This window comes from Mastomys coucha, unplaced genomic scaffold, assembly GCF_008632895.1.
Source record: "Mastomys coucha isolate ucsf_1 unplaced genomic scaffold, UCSF_Mcou_1 pScaffold20, whole genome shotgun sequence".
Classification (NCBI taxonomy): Eukaryota; Metazoa; Chordata; class Mammalia; order Rodentia; family Muridae; genus Mastomys; species Mastomys coucha.
Window position 1 is genome coordinate 23068592 of NW_022196903.1, and position 20288 is coordinate 23088879.

General features: G+C 42.7%; 1 protein-coding gene across 4 annotated transcripts in view; it reads right to left on the reverse strand.

Moving 5' to 3' along the window:
• The window catches only part of Grm8 (glutamate metabotropic receptor 8), an 804058-nt gene extending 784023 nt beyond the window's left edge, over positions 1-20035 (reverse strand). For 2 of the 4 annotated variants that reach the window (XM_031381309.1, XM_031381311.1), the window contains exons 1-2: positions 19840-20035; positions 10259-11072 (exon numbers count right to left, since the gene is read on the reverse strand). In XM_031381309.1, the coding sequence (XP_031237169.1) occupies positions 10259-10768 (510 nt within the window). In that variant the 5' untranslated portion in view covers positions 10769-11072; positions 19840-20035. Of the gene's footprint in view, positions 1-10258; positions 11073-19159; positions 19547-19839 lie in introns of those variants that run through there. The other 2 variants (XM_031381308.1, XM_031381310.1) reach the window with 1 other exon arrangement.
• Between the last annotated feature and the right edge of the window lie 253 nt (positions 20036-20288).

Sequence of the window (20288 nt, forward strand, 5' to 3'; positions counted from 1 at the left end):
AAAAAAAAGTTAAAATAAATAAATTTTGGTTTGAGATTTGAACATATTTTCTAACAACTTCTGAAGTGACTGTAAACACACCTCAGAATGGTTTGTAGTAAATATTTCTGCCAGTTGCACCACTCATCATTAACAGTTACAAAATGTCAGTCAACTCCACAAAGCACTGAAGACACTCCGCATCCTACAGTATTAAATAGTCACTGAAAAATTAAATCTTTATGTAAAATAAGCAAGCATATCCACCTCCCCATGATATATACATTTGCTTTTGTACTTTATAATGCAAAATTATATGTCAAAGAATTGCTTTAAAATAAATTTAACAACTTATTAACAGTGACATCTCATTCCTATGAGATGACACAATAAAGACCACGTCACTGGGCAACCTGTTTGACTTCACCCTAGCAAACCAAAGGTATTAGGCAAGATACTTTAGTTAGCTTGGGCTGCTCAATAGAATAACACAGACTGGGACCTCTTAAGCATGACTCACTTAGTGACCCTTTGATGCCTGAGAGGTGTTTATGCAATCACAGGTACATAAGTATATAATATAGCATTCTGTCTTACACAGGTCCATTGTACTCAGACCAGGTGAGTCTGTATTGTTTACAGACATTCTCTTCTGCTATGAAATTCTTTTTCATCTCATGAAATTATACATATTTCACCAAAATGACAACTTAGCAGAGCATAATGAATGTTCGGCTTAGTTATTCCCATTTAAATAGGTTGAACAAGATAGTGACAGTATGAACCACAATTTAATATTCTGAGTCCCAGTCTCCTTCTGATCATCCTGCCTGGAGTAGGATCTGTAGAGCGAGTGCCTCTGAACTCTTCCTGTGTCTTTGTTTATGATGTCAGTGTCAGGAAGAAGCACTACCCAGAACATCTCTACAACAAAAGAGTTCTTCCCTCAACAAGGAATAGCGACCACTGTCCAGCGTGAGTCTACTATTTCAATCCATAGGTCACCACACCAAACAAAGTAAAAGACTAAAATTAAAATGAAAAGGGGGGGGAATTCACATCCAAAATGAGCTTACTTCTGCTGCCCATCCCAAGGGTTAGCCAGCTGCTCGCCCTCAACCACAATTCCACCAGAAGTCCTGGGGTTCTAAGAAGGTCTAGGCCCAGCCAAAATGTTATTAACTTGCTGTTTGTTTAGGGTTTTGTTTTGTTTTGTTTTGTTTTCAAAACTGAGTCCTAAGGGGAAATTTGTTCAAGTACACAAATGCTACTAAAATTTAGCAAAAGTTATCTTTAGCTCACCTAATCATTTCCTTGGCTTGCTAATTTTTTAAAATAAAGTGACTCTTAGGCCTGTGGTGGTCTGAATATGTTTGGCCCATGGAAAGTGGCAGTATTAGGAGATGTGGTCATATTGGAGGAGGTATCGTCTTTTTACGGGAAGTGTCTTACTGGAAAGGCTGAGCTTTGAGGTCTCACAGATATGCTCAGCTCTGCCCATGTGATCTAGCCTCCTCCTGACTGCCTGGGGAAGACAGTCTTCTAGCTGCCTTCTGATCAAGATAAGAGAACTCTCAGCTCCTTCTCCACACCATGTCTGCCTGCATCCCTATGCTTCCTGCTACGATGCTAATGCAGTAAACCTCTGAAACTGTAAGCCAGCCCCAATTAAATGCTTGTTTTATAAGAGTTGCTTGGACATGGTGTCTCTTCACAGCAATAAATCCCCAATTAAGATAGAGCCTACACGTGGATTTCAGAACACTACTTTCTCAACTCACCTAGCAAGATATGGAGCCAATGAATTCCCAGTAAAAATCTCGACCATATGGTAGCTATGCCATATGCCAAGATTCAACTGACCTACGTTTTTATTTTTCTATTTCTTGACCAGTGGCTATATGCTAATACACTGTATTCACATGACAGGCTCAGTACAAATGGCTGAGAGACTGGATGAGAGGTACAACGCAAAACACCTGATAGTGGTGGACAATTTCCTCTTCAACATCATCATAACAAATGATGTTATGTGCTCACTGGATGTATAGTGATCATTGGAGATCAGAGATTTGCTTCTGAAGGAAAGATGATTACTGTCAACTTTCTATGTAAGCAAACTGTCTGTAGAGAGATTAATCCTCTTGTTTATGCTCACACAACTAATAAACATCAAATTTCGAAGCCAGCAAGTCTGACTATAGAGCCTGACTTGTTTCATTTAATTCATATTCATCTGTTTTATTCAAAAGACTATGAGTATCCCTAAAGAAGTCATTACAATAACCCATCATTTAAATAGATAGCATATTATAAGAATAAAGATCATATCTGTGTTACAAGTATATAAGAATTCTGCAAGACCAGATTGTGGCAATTGTTCTAAGAGCAACATAAGCACCAATGCACTGAAGATGCTAATAAATGCAATTGTCAAGAGGGAACTGATGGTGTAAGCATGTCATACCCATAAGCCAGACGGGCCATGTGTGGCACTGTGAGGTGGGAGATATGGAGAAGCTTCACCAAAGCTTCAGCCAGCCAATAGGCTAGTACTTCAGGGAAATCGGCTTCCCAGTACTTAGCAGGCACTTTGCAAAAGCTTTAAAAACAGCAGTGGCCATCACCAAACACACATACCTACTGGTTTTCTGAATCTATGTACAGTGAGCACACTGTAGCTGTCTTCAGACACTGCAGAAGAGGGCATCGGATCCCATTACAGGTGGTTGTGAGCCACCATGTGGTTGCTGGCAATTGAACTCAGAACCTCTGGAAGAGCAGCCAGTGCTCTTAACCACCGAGCCATCTCTCCAGCCCCTGGTTTTCTGAATCTAATACAGGAACACTGAAGAGCCTGGCCACATTCTGGAAATAAATCAAAGGGTCTGTGGACAAAGCTATGCCCAGACTCCTTCCTGTTACCAAGTGTTAGTTACGTTGTGCTCATATTTTTAAGAATGCTTAGGAGTAGGGGAAAAGTCTCTCCTGCCATTGCTGCTAAAAACGATGTTTCCTTCCTTTGCCAGATAATGTGTTATATCAATTAACTGGATAAATAAGCCCTTTCCCCCATCGTGGGAGAAGAACAGCTCCTAGTGACCTTCTATTGATCAAGAAGATGGCAGAGTGTTATTTGCAATCCTGTTGCATAATGGAAATCAGGAGGTAGCTGTCATGGCTTCTGAAAACAAATTGCTGAAGGCTGAGGCAAATCATAGCCTTTTTGCTTCTTACTGTTCTCAACACCCAGTTAATGTGCATCTTACAGTCTACACTCTTAAATAAATCAGTTTTCTCTATAGTCTTACAAGTAAAAATGGCAATCTGGATGACCCTGCTTTCAAAACCCATGTGTTGTGATCATGACACTGATCATGACTCCTGAGCAATGCACGATTTAGTTAAAACACACACACACAACTTGCAAAGGAGCACACAAGTAAAGAGAGACCCCCGCAGCAGCTGCTGCTGTGATTATAACCGGTAGGAAGAGAAGATCAACCAGATGCGTGTCGAAAGACAAAAGGCTGCTATAAGACAGAACATGGTTAAATCTCATTTCTGTTTTGCATCCTTTGACTTGCTAAGTCAGCCAGCAAGCAATTTATGTGGAGCATTGGTTCTCAAAGCATGGGCTGTGAAATAGCAACATCAGCAAACTTGGGAACCTTTTAGAAATGCCAGTTTTCAGACTGTTCCTGGACCTACTGAATCAGAAACTCCGAAGGTGGGCTTAGCAATCTGTTTCAACAAGGCCCCAGGGTGATTTTGATGCAAGCTGAGTTTGAGAGCCACTGAACCGGAGCCACCAGACAGCCTTCCAGGATTAAGCCTCTAAGAAGAGGTAGCCTTTGGTGGTTAATAAATAAATAATATAAAAGAAAAATCTATGAGAGACACCTGTGCTGAAAGCCAAATAAAATCGCTGAAATCTTTAGTTTTTCTGTAAATCCAAAACTGGCTATAAATAAATAAATAAATAAATAAATAAATAAATAAGCAATCCTGTAAAATAAACTTTTTAAATTGCCATCTTTAGGGAAAACGTGTAGAAAAGTATTTTCTTTATGTAGATTTATTTATCTCTATTCTAACTTTTTCCAGAAAGGTTTGCAGACCACTTCTTAAATAAAAATTTTGAAAAGTAGTATTTATCTAATCACAAGCCATTCTCTTAGAATGCCTCTTTCTTCACTACTTTTAAAATGTCCTCATTGCTCAAAGAGCCCAAAAGACAGGCATTAACCACTAAGTAAGTTCTTAAGATGTCTTCAGTATTCACTGTAGGATTTCAGGCTATTTGGGGCCTCAGAAGAGTAAAAATGATTTAAATTCACCAAGCTTAGAAATAGATTTTTTAAATCTATTATTCCACAAAGCAGGAAACATGATGCTCCTTTCACAGCTTGGCTTAGGACAAGGACCCTGGCTCTAAGTTACTTCATGCTGGGAAGAGCCTTGGTCTGTGATACATGCCTGTACCACATGAGACAGCCTTACAGAGAGATGGGTTTGGTTATTCCTAATGCAGCCTCTTTATTGGTCCAAGAAAGGGTTCCATGATGCAAAAAAGCCCTGTCGAGCTAATGGTGTTTGGGTGAGGCCCTGGTATTGTTACAACCTTTTCAAATGAAATGGAAAGAAAGAATCTCTGATTACTTCCCTATTGTGGATTTGTAAAAATAAAGTATTGTCTAACCATAATTAAAGCCCACCAGCCACTAAAATCTTGTAACTTCCCAATCCTAAACCAACACAGAATCCCTTGGGAGCATTTTAAGATTTACGAAGGTAGGGCTTCACCCAATTTCTTTGTATTCGGTAAGAATTTGAGCATTCATCTATCCAGGTAACTCTGACTTTCAGAATTGAGAATTACTACTGCATTAACCAACATAGAAGTCTATCCTGCATAAGTGGGAAAAAAGTCATAAGGCATATCTATAAATAAAATCATGTCTGCGTGTGTCATTTTATTAATAGATGTGCTGGGAAGTGGACTCTTTCCATTTCAGACTGTTATTTGTTACTTAAATCTTGCAAAATGGAAATGAACTGCTGTATACTACTTGTTTAATTTTCAATTTTAAGAGTCTATCTAAAGAAGATGTGAATACACAGAATTATGAGGAAGCATGGGAAAATAGAAACTCAAAATACACTGCTCTCTTCTTTCTTCTCTTACTCTCCCTTCTGCTTCTTTCCCTAAGAGTATACATAGAAAATAAAACTTGATTTTATTTTCCTATTTAACAAAATACAATCTCCAGTATCTGGGACTGGGATGTTTGATTCAGTCATTCATTCATTCACATGTTTATTAGGTTCTTAGGGTGAGACTAGGGGCTAGAAATACCAAGGACACGGAAATGGATCCTGCCCTCTTAGTGCTTACTTTGGTGGAAGATACAGAAAGATAAACAACTACAACAGTGTGGAACAAATGCCAAGAGAGAGTACAGGCTGCTTCTCTGTTAACCTAACTAAGCAAAGCTCGAAGATTATTTTTAAGATTTATTTACTTGTATGTGAGATCACTGTAGCTGTCTGTCTTCAGACACAACAGAAGAGGGCATCAGATCCCATTACAGATAGTTGTGAGCCACCCTGTGGTTGCTGGGAATTGAACTCAGGTCCTCTGGAAAAGCAGTCAGTGCTCCTAACCACTGAACATCTTTTGAAGATTTTGCAGATCAAAGGTGGGGCCTTTGTCCTGCAGTGGAGGGGGATGGTAGCTTCTAACCTGTTTGGAGGAGAGAGGCTTTAATGAGTCTACATGGGTCATAGATCTCACTGCTACACATCTGAACTGCACTTTCTCTTATATTTTCGGTTGTGAGCCTAGCCTTTAACGGCTAAGCCATCTCTCCAGCCCAGCACTTTCTCATCTGATGCCAGTACTAACACCAGTGTAAGTGAGTGTCCATCTCCTTCCTAAAGAGGACGAGCTCCTTCTCAAAGTTGCTTCAAAATGAAAGACTGTGTGATGGAGTCCACTTTCCAAGGCCCATTGTCTATCTACTGACAAACAAGATTTACACAAGCTGTTGCCTCCTGCAGGGTTTATTTAGTATGCTCACTTATCCATCCATCCTAACCAGATGAGCCTAAATATGGCAGATTTGTCTTTCATTGTTTACAGTTAATTAAAAAAAAAAAAAAAAACCCTGTGTGCAATAAATAACTCACAGGGCACATGACTTTAGCCATTGGTAGAACTGAGTCTCTACAAGGAAAAGATGTCTTCATAAACATTGCAAAGCAGACCAAGACTTGCAGAAGAATGAGACAATCCTCTGTATTTCATTGACTTAACATGAAGATCAATTTTAGTCATTTATAACTAGCACAAACCCACATGTGGAGAAATCATCTGGCCCACACGCGAATAATTTCTACTGACATTTCATTTGATTGCTTTAGAAGGATACACCACAGGCTATCTGAGCCCTATTCTTCAACAATGGAAAATTAACAATCCAGGTAACTAGCCAAACAGGAGAAAGAGAAATTGCGTCTGACACTGTCCTCTTGTAACCCATGTGTCTTTGTGGACATTAATGGGAGTTACTCTGGTAGCAATGTGTCACCTTTAACCTAGAAAGCTCAATCTTTACTTAAAGTGAGACATACATTTAGTGTTTTGAGAAATTGATTTCCTCCCATTCAAAAAGGATGAGAAATGTTCCAAGGAAAGAAAACTATTTGAGATTCTCACAAACAAACAAATTTCAGTTCTAGGCACCTCATTTAAAGTTTCCCAAAGACCCCTAATTTTGAAGCTTCAGAAAAATTCACCGAATTTTCAAAGATTCAGAATCCTAGACATGTCATTTATAGCTCTGCTACTTCACAATCACACATCATCTAAACCTATTAACTTGCCATAGAAGTCACCTAGACAACTGCTCTTCCTAATATCAGTGTGTGTGTGTGTATGTGTGTGTGTGTACACGCACACACACGTGCATGCATGCATAGTAATGTTTCTATAAAGTTCAAAGCATTAAAAATCTGATTCTATGACTTTCAAGCTTACCTCCATTCCAAACATATTTGACAGATGTTGAGTCATGGCCACTCCTCTTGGTGAAAACAGGGAAAAACAAAAAATTCTACTTATTCACAGGCCCTGAAGTTAAAACCTCTCCTTGGAGGTTTTGAGAACACTGGTGTAAGCTGGAGTTACCCTCAGACTGAGAACCTTCCTTCCATTGGAGACTCAATGGTGTATAGGCTTTTCCTATTTCCAGGAAGTCTGGCCCCCACTCCCTCTCTAGCTCTCCTCTAAGTTAAGGGACTGAATTTTCTCATTTGATAAGAGAAACCAAGATGGAAGAACACCACTTCCCACAAGGACCACAAGGAGTTAAGTTTGACTCATGGATTTCTGTGTATCAGATTCTGTGGGTCACATGCTATCCTGCAGGGCTACAAATGGCCCTAGATTCACTCCTAAAACTTGCTTCCACTCATGTGATCACAGCATTGCCTTAAGAAAAATAATATTTTTTTTCAAAAATGAAACCATAGCCCAGTCTCTAATGTAACAGTTTGTTAATCATTCCTTTGATAACTGTGACACTACTTCATGTGAATCCTGGCATGTGAACGTAAGCAGAAGTCATCCACACTAAAGCAGGCCATTTTCCTTCCCATGAGCAGCCACCATTATCTCCTAATTATAGTCACTGTGAAGTACAAGCTGAAGGCTGCACATAAGTCACACTACTCTGAATGGAGGCAAGGCAACAAGCAGTTGAAATTATTTAATTTGCATTCTTGTGCTTCTGATTCAGCTGGAAGATGGGGTGAGCATCTACACATATCCTTTGTTGGTTGACTTTTGAATGAGATCATTTTTTTTTTCAAATCTAGTAACCTAGTTAGGATAATGTCTCTCTGTAGCAGCCTGCTAGCAGTAGTAAGGTCATCTACCACTATCACTGCCCTCTTCTGGCTAAAAGTGTCCTCCTCCCTACATGTCCATCAAGGGGTATCGAGGGAAGCCCTAATGTGTGCAGGCAATTGTCTCTCTCAAGGTTCTTTGGAACACTGACTGTGTTTAAAGGACCGAGAGTGATCTACTCCATCAAATAAAATACTTCTCTGAGTATCCAAAAATATCAAAATAATTGTCTAATGAGAGAAGAACCAAGCAGAGACAGGCCAAGCTCTGCTTTATAAAAATAGAAGCTCTCCTTTTGCATAGCTTGAAATTTCCTTCAGCAGTCTAGGAATCAAAGGTTACAACCAAGCACACTTCACCTGCCTTTTCTCACTAAAGAAACCCAGAAATTTAATATAGAATTATTTTTATCACTGTCTTATACATAAGTTCATTCTGTGACAAAAAATAACATAAATAAGCTTTGAGCATCTCAGGTAAGGGTCTTCCTCGTCTCCTTCACCCAACTCTTCAAATCCTTGTGTGCTTTTGGGTGGTAACCAGACTACAGAAAAACCAATGTCTAAAAGCAGCTGTAGGATGATAGGAACAGAAATTTATATATACATATTCCCTTAAGGAAGAATATCATCACAAGGGTTTTCCTCACCTCTAATAGTGGATTTGTCTTAACCACAGTCACTGACTTAAGAACTCAAAAGAAATGTTTTAAAACAAGGGAGGAGGGAGATTGAATCAGACAAAGGAGAAGGCGAGTATGGTTGGTCTACACTGGAGCCATGAACAGGAAACAGCATGAGGCATGAATCAGAAGTCCTGGGAAGAGCCCTAGAGCCTATAGGTGGGGGAGGGTCCTGAAGGACTTCTGGCTCTGAGCCTTGCCTCTGATGATGAGAGCAGGCACCCACCCCAGTGGCACCATTTACAACAGCCTATCATGCCTTAAAAGTTCCCAGAGATGGAGAGTGAGAGACCTGTGGCTGCCAGTTCTCCTTAAGTCCTCCCACTGCCAAAAGATTCTTCTAATGTCTTGCTAAAGTGTCTCCCAGGCTCCCTAGGGCCTCTTTGTACCTCTTCAAAATGCCTTAGACACACAAGGCTTCTATGAGTGAGACGCAGAGAGCAACCTCCTCATTTGATGCAGTGTCATCAATCTGAAAACAGCCATTACACCACCACTTAGCATTCTTGTCTCTGAATGAAGGGGATTCATGCAGAGGCTGTGCAGCCTCTTGGGGAATGTCACAGAGGGTTCCAATATGAGACTTAGGCCAAGCTAGATTGTCCCCCAAGACATCTTCCCAGGCCAGAAAACCTTTGAGTCAACCCTTTCATCCTTCTTTTTGTGAAGTTTTTCATTGCTTTGTTCATTTTTGCCACTCTGTCACCAGTCCAACATTAAATCTGTATGCATAGGACTAGTTTTTCATAATATAAAATGAAGCCTCATTAATTCAGGTTCAGTTGGAAAAGCCAAGTCCCAACGAGTAAGAAATCAGAGTGAAAAGTATTTTCAACTTAAAGAATCATGTCTATTTCAAAAGACTACATAATGGATATTAATAAATAAGATGAGAAAGTTAATAAAAACAGTGAATTACAATAACTTTATTTTTATGGTACTTTTTACTTTCAAAGTGTTTTCACATATATTATTTTATACTGGCAATTTTAGTCAATATTATAAAGTGTACAGATAATAGATCATCAAACCTAAATCAAAATGTCTTGATTTCTTCCTGCTAAATTTGAGCTATTAACTCAATAAGAATTACATGTAATTATATTTCCAGTCTGTATCGCAGTGTTCTGAATTAGTGAGGTTCTGCTCTATTCGAGTTATAATAAGCCTGACAACTTTATGACCATCTCATCTCCTGGAGTGTCACTCCCTACTACACATTAGCAATAAATACTGTTTCTTCACACAGGAATTTTTGTCATAACAGAGCATCCCACCTTGAAGAAGTTTCACCAAGTAAATTATCTCACATGTACCTCAGGTAAAGTGGAAGTGTTCTGTTTGGTAAATGTGCTAAGGGTCAATCATTGTGTAAAGATGCTTGCTTTGACTCAAATCGAGCCTCCCTGAAGAGGTTATCACATGACGGCAAGGACCAAATACTTCACAGAACGTACCAACATTCTCTTTGGAAAGACACAATCAGGATTCATGCATTTAATCATAGCTTAAGGAACTAAAGTGTCACTGGTAGAAACACAAGCACAGAATGCCCCACTTGAGGAATCCAGCGACACAGTACTTAACGGGCCTCTTCATCTCCACTCTCTTCTTTAACCCGCAATTGAAGTCACCAAGATTGCTGATTCTTTCACAATGGTTAAAGAGGCAATGTCTTTACCTACCTTAAAAAGTCTTAAAATGTTAGCCACCATGATGGACACGGAGCTTGCTGCAGCACCTATGACACCAGAAATCTTGTCAGGCTTGGTGAATATGGGTGGGTCTCCATTAGCACACTTCACGTCAGACGCATCTTTCTCTATCAGGGCCTGCACGAAGGTTAGTGACTGCTCCAAAGCATAGGTGTCCCTGGAACATGTGTCAAGAATCCGGACACCCAGAGTGATATTGGAGAGGAGATCTGGGTCCTTGTTAATCTGGTCGATTGCATAAAGCATGGCCTCAAGTCTGTGGATGCCCTTTTCCTTCTTCAGCTCCCCACAGGGCACCCCTCTTTCTCCCTTGGCATGAACAGGAAAAAGACCCCCCAAAATGATGTCCCCATCCACCCGGATAGAATGGGCATACTCCTGGCTGTGAGTTCTTTGCATCATTGTGAGGATCCAGTAGAACTTGGCAGTCAAGAGGAAGAAACAAGGGCAAGAGGCTGAGCGCTTTCCCTCGCATACCATTTTCTCCACAGGTGGTATTGCAATCAGAGACCCAAAGTTTATTCTTGCCACAGCAGAAGAAGGGGGACCACCTGAGGCTGCACCTTCTGAAGGCTACCATCAGGGCCCATGGGGGAAGGCTTTAAGGATTTCAGGAAGTTTTCTTGATTTGAACTTCACAGTGAATTTCCAACAGATCCTCCATTCAAGTTTATGTCCACATAAAGTTGGCTTGCAAATAAATTAGAATAACATCTGAGGTTCTGACGTTGAGATGAGGTCAACAATTCATGTCCTTGAATTCAGCCCTGTAGCAGAATTATTCCTGGGGAAAAGAGGAAAGAAAAGGGGCGGGGGAATTCAGTTCAGTAAGGCTGTATTTTTCATATACTTAAGCCCTGTCTGAACCAAGTTTTTTATTTCTCCTATTCACTAAGAACTAACTCTTTTTTGGTCCCCTGTGATTCTGAACACCTGGCTGCACTGTATCTAAGCAGGGAGATTGATGGCATGTTCAGAGCAAGAGAAACGGAAAAGTATCAGCAGCTTGCTCACTTCTTTCATGCCAGAGCATATTTTTATTTATCATTTTATTTCAATAAGTCTTATTTCCAGAAAGGTAAAATTCCTGTGATTGATGACATTATTTCTTCTCAAATCTCCTTTATTTTTTACAACTCTATAAATTTAGCATTTAAATCTTGTCCACAAGATAATGAAGGGTTATTTTCTATGATGTGTTCAACAAAACAAGACAGTCATCTGTTAATGACTTTTGTTTTTTTAGTATCCCCAATTTCCCAGTGAGAAACACTGACTAGTAAATCACAGAGAAGGAAGGAGGGAGGAAGAAAGGAGAGAAGAAAGGAAGGGAGAGACAAGCCATCAAAAGATCTGAAAAATATCTTGTAGCTTGAAGAAACATTTAGCATAAAATATCAGCTACCTCATATCAATTATCCTACCATTCTCTGGTAATGAAACAAAGACTCAAAAATTAACCACATGGGGAGGGTTATGTGTGAAGATCTTCCTGTTACTATTGTCAGAGTTCTCAATTAATCTGTTAGGGTGAAAGCAATGGGCTCGCTTGCAATTCTGAAGTAAACACACCTTGATCTGAGAATCACTAGGAACACATCAGAGCTGGAGACTGGAAAGCTCCTTAATTTTGTCTGACTCGGTGCAGAAAACAGTCATTTCATCAAGACTAGAAATAACCCAGAGCTGAAAGCATCCACAGGCAAGTGGAAAGGAAACTTCATTCTGGAGACCTTGTCCTTGAATTCCACAAGATCCTTACAGAACAATTTTGAAGAAGTTTAACTGAAGGAAAACTGACTTAACATAGGGAGTCTGAGGCTTGAAATGTACACATAATGAAGAGAATAAGCAGCAACAATGTATTCTGGCAGGATGCTTAATCTAATGTTCATTTCTAACCTATTTACACTTGGACCTGAAATCTGAAATCTGGACCATTTCCCTCCACCCTAGCCAACCAACATCTGCTTGCATTTCCCATTCACTCGTTCAAGTTCCAGTTCATAAAATTCTCTTTCCATCTTCTTTGTCCTGAAAAAAAAGGATGGTGCCTCCCTGGGGGACAACTGAGCATATGCCCAAGTGCCTTCAGAGAAACTTGCGCTGTTTTTCACTTCCGGGTCTGAAAAGAAGCTCTTAGCCGGCCACTGTATACTGACTTCCTTCCTGTGCACTGGGAGCCCCAGCCAAGCCCTGACCCCTCTGCTAAGTGCTATCCAGATTACCTGCACAAAATGCTCCTTGTCCCCTGGTTCATGCTGAGCCTTGATTCCCTCTACATTGCCCCAAATATGTAGTCCATTCCTGATTTTCTCAATACTAGAGTCACCTGGCAGCTGCTTTCCTCTGAGAGTCCATAACAGTCTGACCTGAAGCAGTCTCCAAAAGGAAACATTGAGGAAGCCCACCTGTGTTTCCTAGATGAAACTGAATGTACAATTAATTACTGGTGAGTACAGAGAGTGCTACGTTTTACAGTCTCACTAGGAAGAATAGTAACATCATGGTAAATGTCATTAACTGGGACCACTGGTTGGGACTTTAAGACCAAGTCCAAGGTAGCCAACCCTCATCTAAACAGCCAAATGAAGGAGAAATTTCAAGGCTAGGGGCTGTGCTTCAAAGCCTTTCTTCATTATAATGAAGCCATCTCAAACACTGTGACATATCCAAGAGAATAAACAGTTTTCAGCTACAGACAAACACAGACTTTATCTGGTCATACGTCCACATCTACTCATGAGGCATGACGTTCATCCCATTAGATTTAGTCCTAGAAATAATAAAAATTAGTTTTGTTTTTAACTATTGGCATTTACATTAATGTTTAGTCTCTTTAGCATCTCCTAGATCCGTTCAGAGTTCTAATCTAAAAGAAAAGCTTGGGGGAATGGAGAGCAACAAGACAGGAATATTTGGGTTAGCAGTCAAAGGTAGTGAAATAGAAAACGAGAGGTTCCACTTGGACTATCCTTTATGGAACAGTTTGCTGGAGTTTTGCTTGGGTTTCCTCCTCTGAGGCATGGAATTAATTGCATACAAGCTCTCCAACCCTTGGTTTTCTTACCTGTAAGGGGAGACAGAAGCTACCAAGAGGCAAACACTGCAAAACTGTATGTATATGTGTATGTATGGTACATGCTCAGCAGCCAGGCATTGACCTGGCCTGTTCTTCCTTCTCTACTGAAGCAAAGCATCTTTTTGACTGTCCACCCAGATTAGGAAGTGATCACTGAAATCTGTCTACTGAAAAGTAAAATCAGATAAATACTTAAATGTTGAAGTAACTTCAGAGTCTGATCCATTGCATTGAAAATCATAGACCTGATAGGTTCAGTTTCCCTTTTAAATTCTAAGGGAAAATACATATATGAAATGTGTGCGGAAGAGTAAATGACTGCAAACTTTGTGTTTCATGACATAATCTTATATTGCTTAATCCAGCTCTCCTAGAATTCTTGTGGACTTTAATCCAAACTCATCATTGGAATCAATATTTTTAAAGAAATATTGACCTTTCTGAGCTACAGATCCAAACAGCTTTGCTTCATGTGCTGTATTTGATTTGAAGTCAAATAGCTTTTCTTCCAAGCTGACCTGGGCTTGTTTCTTCTTCTTCTTCTTCTTCTTCTTCTTCTTCTTCTTCTTCTTCTTCTTCTTCTTCTTCTTCTTCTTCTTCTTCCTCTTCCTCCTTCTCCTTATCCTCCTCCTCCTTCAGCTTTTAGTTTTTAAGACAAGTTTTCCCTATGTGACCTTAGCTGTCCTGGAACTCACTCTGTAGACCAGGTTGGTTTCAAACTCTCAGAGATCTGTCTGCCTCTGTCTCCCAAGTGCTGGAACTAAAAGCAGGTTTCTGATGGACTTCTTACAGCAAGTGTGAGTCCTGTTCTGTGGAAATGCTGAGTTCATGGACTCATCTAACTCCCTCCCCTTCTTTGTCCCTTCTAAGTGTTGTACCACTGACACTGGCTGTCTGTCCTACACATCTGGCAGTCTTTACAAGCAAGTTCCCTGACTGAGTTACAAGCCTGTGGCAAAAGGGCCACGTTTTATTTTCTCTGCATGTCAAAATGAAACCTTTGCACATAACAGTATCTCTTATTATTAACTCCGTTTAAGTGAGAGGGGGAAAACAACTCAAATAAAATGGGTTCAGCCCTGAGCCCAGACATAGCAAACAGCAGCACCCCCAAAATCATCAACCCCCAAGGTGGACCCTGTTCTTTGCGACAGCCCCAGCAGTGCAGATACTGGTGGAGACAGTCCAGTAAGGGGAGCAGCCCAGCCCCTCCACAGAAATCATTTATAACTGTACATGTTTTTCAATGGTTAGCACAAGAAACAATAAGGGACAATTGTAGGTTATTTCTAGAAGGGATATTTCTGAATCCCTCAAAGGGTTGAGAAATAAATATTCAAACTTCCAAACTTCAAATCTGGTTTCCTGGCCAGCTGTTGCCAATTGAACAAGACTACTAACACCTAAGGGGTTTAATCCAGATCACCTGCCTGCCTTCCTCCATCCAGGATGTAGCACTGCCAGAAACGCCATTAGCCAAGATATATAACTTTTCTCGGAAAAAGCAGCATTCTCATTGTATATCTCTCTGCTTTTTAGCAAAATGGGCTATCCTGGAGACCAAGGCTTTGTCAACTGAGCACAAATAACTGGTTTTGTTTGCAAGCAAGTAACACCCACCCCCATCAGTGAGAGAAGGTCCTAAAAGCTCACTTATACTAGCAGGGAAGATACTAAGAGAATCGGATCCAAAAGATGCTCAACTACTAAACAGTTAAATTAGACGGTGGTTATTTGCATAACAAAAGAATTCACCACAGCTTTCCTTTAAATACCTAAACTCCATGCATTTTAAAAACAATCTGATTTAGTGGAATTCAGTTTACATCCTTCTTTGTAGATAACACAGCTATTGCATGGAAAAAAAAAAAACAGTTAAGGAACTGGTAGGCCGGGTCTATAGAATGTGTCAGATCACAAGAGGGAAAGAGGGTGAAGCCAACTTCCTGAGTGAGGACAGTGTACCGGAACCTCCTACACACTGTCTCATTTCCTGTAGATTTTAGGTCCGCATCACATCCCCATCTAAAGTCTGAGGCCAGAGTTCACATGCAGGACTGCAGTTACATTCTGTCCCCTGTCCCAAAGCCTCTGGGCAGGAGACTGACCTGACTGACCGTGTGAGGTGTTAGTAGGATGGATGCCTGGAGTTCTAGAGGACCCTGGGTAAGTTGCTTACACTGTTTTGTTGTTGTTGTTGTTGTTGTTTTTCTGAAGTGGGAACTAACTTCTGCCCACCTGCTAGGTTGTGACCACAAATGTCACAGCGCACATAAAAAGTACTTATTAAATTGTTAAGTGATCTAAGAATGCACAGGGATAGCATTGGTTTAATAACCAGTCTTTTACCCATAGATCATCCTTAGATCTGAGGAAAACACTTTCCCATGAGCAGTGTGGAGGGTCAGACCTTAGCAACAGGCATGTATCCAAGAATTAACTTTGCACAGTCCAGACCAAAAAGGAGAGCTCAAAGGAAAATTGGAAGGCACAAAGGGAAGTCAATGTAACCTCAGTATCTGACCTGAATGCCACAGACACTCTCAGCACCCAAAGGGACATTCTTAAGAGACAAGACATTCTTCTGCAGTAAAAACAGGAAAACTTAAGTGGTAAGCAAATATAAGCCTTTTCACACTAAGACTTACTACCATCAGAAAACCCAGCCAGAAGATTTGTATCTGAATACATTATATTGCCTGGGAAAGTAGGAAACCAACCGGCAATATATGTGTTCAATAACCTCTACAGAATCATCTGGAGCTTTCCCTACCTCTTTCCATTTCTCCTTACCTGCTCCCTGCCCTTTACAGAGCTGGCTCCTTCTGCCCACAGGACTGATGCTTCTCTTAGCCTTGGTTCTCCCCAGGGAGAAAGCAGATACATTTACAGGTGTCAAAACCTGATGATCATCTCCCTCCAAGTCGAGCATTTGTGTTTTTAAAATGATTCCTAAGAAAAGTCATAATATCTTACCACCATTGGAAAGACTGGGGTTACAACCAGAGAGAGGAAAGAGTACCTATCAAAGCACCTTCTTTCCACTGTACCCCTCAGATCAGCCCAGCAGCGATGGGACCCAGGGGAGACAACACTATGCTCAACATCCTTCTAGCCAGCGGATGAGCCTACTGCAACTTGCCAAAGCACCAAGAACTTAAAAGCAAAGAAACCATAAGTAGAAGGGAAGAGAAGAAATAGAGGGAGGGAGGAGGGAAAAGGGAAAGAGAGAAGAGGGAAGAAAAGAAGGGAGGGAGGGAGGGAAGAAGGAAGGAAGAGAGGAAGGAAGAAACTGAAACCCAAATTCCTAACACAAAAAGAAAAGCTCTCTTGACTTGAAATGGAAATAAAAATACAATACAATTGACTAAGACTTACAGCCTCTCCTAGTACAACATGGAGTGGGCAAACCCAGTATGAGAGTCTGGTGATACCCAATCAGGCTGTGTCCTAAAAGCAGAAACAATTTTCTGGACCTTTCAAAACCAGCCTATTCAACAGGCACTGGGATGTGGCTAGATTTTTGCTGTAGATCTAAGCAAAAGATAAATTTATGCAACATCTTCTAAGATACTGAGACAGCAATAGCACTAACAGACTAAAGCAAGGGTCCTCCTGATGTGCCCCACTAAGAGAAGACCTTGAGAAAGAAAGAAACTTCTGGGGGGAAATATCATTCCTGCCACAAGCGTGCCTGTGTTGTATTCAGTGTGTCATGCCCTAAAGACAATGGAACATTCTTACACAAAGATTGGCGCTTGATACTGCCAATGTGAATGTCAGCTGGGCTGTTTGCTGCATAAATACCAATTAAACAAGCCCGGAAGCAGCTTCAACCTGCCCAGCCAAGTCTGAAAAGAGCACATCACTCCAGACCTCTAACTTTCCCCTGCACTCCTCCAGTTCAGCTCAGCTGGGCTTATTCTTTTCCCTCTTCCTTTGGATCTGAATGGTTAGAACTGTTCAATCAGCCATAACTTTCAGGGGGCGGGGGCGCACAACAGGGCAGATCTGGCCAGCACAAACTAAATAGAATGAATTGAGCCTACAAGACAGTATTTCGCTGTGTTCTTAGCATCTTCCTTATTCTGAGAAAATGTCTCCTAGAAAGCTTTCCCCTCCTAAACTGTCTCCACATCCCTTAGTTAAGAGCAGATATTCTCTTTATCTCGGATGTAGTACAACCTGTAGTTGACTCTGAGATAGGAAAATTGCATTAGAAAATCATTTCCCTGGCGAATGGGGCTCTTTGCAAAATTATCAAGCCATATATTTTTAAGACCCAGAGAATGCATTTTAGACAGCTGAGATTGTCTTCTATCTAGATTATTCACAAGCAAGTGACCAAGGTAAACTCAAGTGGTTCCTGTAGCCATTTGCAATTATTGACAAACAGTTTTATAACGGAAAATGGAAATTACAGTCAAGTGTAATAAGCTGTTTATCCAAGATCTACCTGCTGGTGGCTCTTTCTCTCTTTACATTTTTCCTTCAAGCAAAATGCAAGCTATCGTCCTCGGAATGCATTTGTCCTGATAGTAATTTTTCTTGCAAATACCTCTACCGCAAACCCTGTCTTCAATTCTTCCACTCGGAGGATTAGTGCCCAAGATCCTAGTGTATTCTCAGATGTTCATGAGATTCCCACTGTCCGGTCTATGGGAAAAGATCACCTCCAATTGATTAATAAGGTATTCCCTCCAGGGGTGGAACTCCCTGAGGGTTGGGGAGGACTGAGGGGCTTGGGTTTCAGCAATTCACACACCGCCACTATCCCGTGCACACCGACTTCTTAGGAAGCCAGGCTCCTTAATTTGGGCTAGAAGCAATTCCTCAGGGAAGCTCGGGGGTGCCTTCCTGCGCAACGGGTGACTCGCACGCGCCTCTGCATTTCATTTGCACCAAAGAAGCGTGTCAGACAACTGGGGCTGGGGGGATGCTGGAGAAAGCATGATTCTGTTATATTTTTCGACAACTGTATGCACCTCCAGGGACCGCGGAGCCATATGAGTAGATGGGCTCACCCTGGCCTCGTGGCTGAGAGGTCTCCCTCTAAAATCTCAGGCAGTAGACACTCACCCCATCCGGGGTCCCCTTCTCACCCCCCTTCCCCATCTCCCTTTTTCCTCCCAGTTCCTTGGACCATATAAGCCCAAAGCGAGGTAGAGCCTTGGGCCTCCGGGAAGGACCCGGTTACTCTAGCTTTTCCGGGGCTCCCCGGCACCGCCCCAGTTCCCCCTTCACCCCCACCCCTCTTGCGCCCTGGGCTTCAGCCTCCTGCGCGCACCAGTCCGAGAGCGCCTCCGCCCCCGCCACACCTGCTGGCCGCAGGCACCCACACCCCTCTCTGGTCCGCCTGACACCGGGGCCACTCTGACCGTGAGTGCTGCCGAAGAGCTGCAGGGAGCGTCTGCCTTGGCTTGGGAAACTCTAGATCCTTGAGTCCTCTCCTATTCCCCCCACCCCCAACAGGACTCGGAACTCCAGCGTTTTTCCCAGAGCTGGGGGTGGGAGGGAAGGTTCTGGGGGAGGGGACAAGGAAATCCCAACCTAGCAGAGCTAACTCGGAGACCGCAAACTCATGGCAGAGTGTGCGCTGCACTGGGATGCGGGTCTCGGGGACCCCTTATACCACCAGGCTTTCCTGCGACACTCCCCCCGGATCTTCCCCCAGATCCTTGTTAGACATGCATCTAACCAGAGTTCAGGAAAGCAGGGGTTACCCCAACTCCTTCCGGAAGCCGCTAACTTCGGAAATCCCTCCCATTAGATTCGCATAACCAAGGTACCTGGGTTTCTTGGCCGAGCAAGTCCAGATTCCGCCAGGGCAGGTCCAGGAGGTCACTCAGGCCAGGCAATCCCAGGCAGAGCGATTTAAAAGCCTGCCGCCAGCACGCCCTGTTAGAGCATCCTAGGAGCGCCTGCCCACTCCCGTCACCCTTCAATCTCCTATTCACCGTCTAAACTTTTGGGGGAATCACACCTCCAAAGCTTGGGAATTCCAAGCTAAGCTCCCTCTATTCCGCACCTCTTCACTGGAATGTAATCATGGGAAGACAAGAGGGGTGGCCGCCTTGTTATTTGCAACGTAAAATCAACAGACACCCAATCAAGCTCCAGTGCCCGGCCAGCCCCTCGCCCCCTGGTGCCCACTCTCCCTCTCTCCCCATCCGCGCCTCTCCGCCCGCCAGTTCTTTCCCCAGACTCGGATATGCAAAACCATCTACTTGTACCTCAGAAAAGGCAAACCATTAAAGTAATCTGAGAAGAAAGCAAACACCTGGCTGTCAGCTGCATGGTTTGGGAGGAGAAAAATAGAAACGGTAATAAAATCGGGGGATCCTACTTTTGCAGCCAGCTCAGGCTTGGGGGAGAGTTGAGAGGTGGGGGCTTTTTTTTTTTTTTTTTTTTGCTCTGCTTCTGCACTTGCTTTCCTCTTCTGTGCCTGCTGCTCGGCGGGGTGTCTTACCCTGCTCCCCGCAGAGGGCGAGGTGAGGAAGCCCGCGGGGGACCCGCAGCTCCATATCAGCGCTGCCGCCGCCTTGGCCACCGAGCGAGGCGAGCACCACGGCCGCACTTGTGGCTGGTCTCCGGGCTGAGGGGGCTGAGCTGGTCGAGCCACCGGCGAGTCTCTTCCCTGTGAATAACAAATACTCCCACCGGCGGCCGCGATTGGTCTGCGCCCGTCGCCTCCCGATCCTCCGCCCGCAGCCATTCACCCCACGCGGCGCGGGGAGCCGGGGCCAGGATCGCGCCCGGGATCGCCAATCGCTTCGCACCAACCAGTCACCCGGGAAGCGAGAGGGGGATCCCCGAGGGGCAGAGACCCGGACGTGAGTAGGGACAGGGACACCCCAGTGGCAGGACCCCTTCACATTCAAGTCTGAGTCAACTCCGAGTTCTGTTTTTTGTTTTGTT